The 1,947-nt window shown below is 49.0% G+C and overlaps 1 protein-coding gene across 1 annotated transcript; it reads left to right on the top strand.

The window, feature by feature from the left end:
* Positions 1–4: 4 nt before the first annotated feature.
* On the top strand, positions 5–1,945 carry LOC147819733 (actin filament-associated protein 1-like 2; the record flags this gene model as incomplete). The annotated part of the gene is made up of 6 exons (XM_087171862.1): positions 5–124; positions 407–493; positions 597–666; positions 831–1,090; positions 1,295–1,407; positions 1,504–1,945. Coding segments are annotated over 6 exons (1,092 nt in total), but the record flags the coding sequence as incomplete, so codon positions are not given.
* Positions 1,946–1,947: the final 2 nt, after the last annotated feature.

Genomic DNA, 1,947 nt, shown 5'->3' with positions numbered 1-1,947 from the left:
TCACCTGGCCTACAAGTCGAAGAGAGGCGGGAAAATCCAGCACCAGCTCAAACTGGTTCTGCTGGGCTCCGAGTCTCTGGTGCTGGGATACAACAGCTTCGAGCAGGCTGACGAGTGGAGGAGGGTCAGCACACACACACACACACACACACACACACACACACACACACACACACACACACACACACACACACACACTGTTCTTCTTCCACCACTACTCTCTTAAAACTGCTTTAAAACCCAAATACCTTTGTTACCATGGTAACGACTATGAGAAACATGAATTTGAAATCAATTTTATAAATCTTAAATGTATCAGACACATGACTACCTTGATATTTTATATTCACATATATAAATATATATAATGTACATACAGTAGTTCCTGTGTGTGTTTGTTGTGCAGGTGATAGAGGAGGTGAGTGTTGGAGGTGATGTCGAGACTCAGAGTTCATTGTCTCTGATCAGATCAGACCAGCTGCTGTCCTGCAGGGTGAGACACACACACACACACACACACACACACACACACACACACACACACACACACCTAAAGTCATGTGACCTTCCTGAATCCTTCCATGTCTCTGTCTCAGTCCAGTTCAGTCCAGATTGACTCTGAGGACGACAGACCTTCAGCTCGCCGCAGCCTCCACAAAGACAGAGGTACTGAAACTCTGAGGGTAAACTAGTTATTGATTATGTCTTTGAAGTGATCACACGATGGTTCTACATCAGTGTCCGTCCTGACGGTCCGTCCCCGGCTCAGCTCGTCTCTGAGAACATGGACTTGTGACAGGTGAGATGATCCAGGTGTTTGTTGCCGACAGGTTTCCTGAACGTGCTGATGAACTGTCAGTGGCAGAGTCTGCTGTGTCAGGTGGAGGCCGGTCTGCTCAACATGTCCGCAGAGGAGGAGGAGGAGGAGGAGGAGGAGGAGGAGGAGGAGTGGGGAGGGGGGAGGAAGAGGGAGCGATCTCCTCAGTACACCGTCCAGCTCAGAGGGTGTGAGGTCCGAGCCGGGCCCGACACAGACCACTCCTACAGGATCACACTGAGCATGCTCGGTGACCAGGTCGCTGTGCTGGAGGTGAGTCCATGTGGCCGACAGTGTTTTCTCATAGAGTGAGGCGTTCAGGGAACATTGGTTAATTATACCATCGAACACAGGCTGCGGGTGAGGCGTTCAGAGGACATGTAAATTGTAACGTTTGAGGCGTTTACTTCACAGTGAATAACGTGGGAACATGAACCAGTATCTTTGTTTTCACTCCTTCATCCCTCCGTCCCTCAGGTCAGTAGTTCAGAGGAGAAGGAGCGGTGGTTGAAGCTGCTGCAGGACGGAGCTGCCAATCACAGTTGCCATGACAACAACAAGGCACAGGAGCACACAGGTGGAGCTCTGAGGTGAGAGTCTGTTAACACATCCCATACGTATGTTCTGTACATCAGTGCACGTTGTCATGGTGATGGAGGCGATGTGGGTTATTCCTCCCTCCTCAGTGGGCTGCAGACCCGGAGGTTTCCCGCCTCCAACACCTACATGGACGACCCCTTCCACCTGAGCGGGACGGGCCGGGACCAGCCCGTCTACTCCAACACCTCCATCCTGGAGCACATAGTACGAGTACTGCAGAACACGCCACACTATCACACTCCAGCTGTGTCCTTCCACAGCTGGACTTTATTATTGTTGTTGTTGTTGTTGGTATTAGTAGTAGTGGTAGTGTTAGTAGTAGTAGTAGTGGTAGTAGTAGTAGTAGTAGTAGAAGTAGTAGTAGTAGTAGTAGTAGTAGTAGTAGTAGTGGTAGTAGTAGTAGTGTTAGTAGTAGTAGTAGCAGTAGTAGTAGTGGTAGTAGTAGTAGTAGTAGTGTTAGTAGTAGTGTTAGTAGTAGTAGTAGTGTTAGTAGTAGTGGTAGTAGTAGTAGTAGTAGTGTTAGTAGTAGT

The sequence above is a fragment of the Seriola lalandi genome, unplaced genomic scaffold, assembly GCF_002814215.2.
Source record: "Seriola lalandi dorsalis isolate HSWRI2012SDOR001 ecotype SW California unplaced genomic scaffold, Sedor1 jcf7180002049976, whole genome shotgun sequence".
Taxonomy (NCBI): Eukaryota; Metazoa; Chordata; class Actinopteri; order Carangiformes; family Carangidae; genus Seriola; species Seriola lalandi.
Note: the sequence above shows the minus strand (reverse complement) of the source record. Positions and strands in the feature narration are given on the sequence as shown.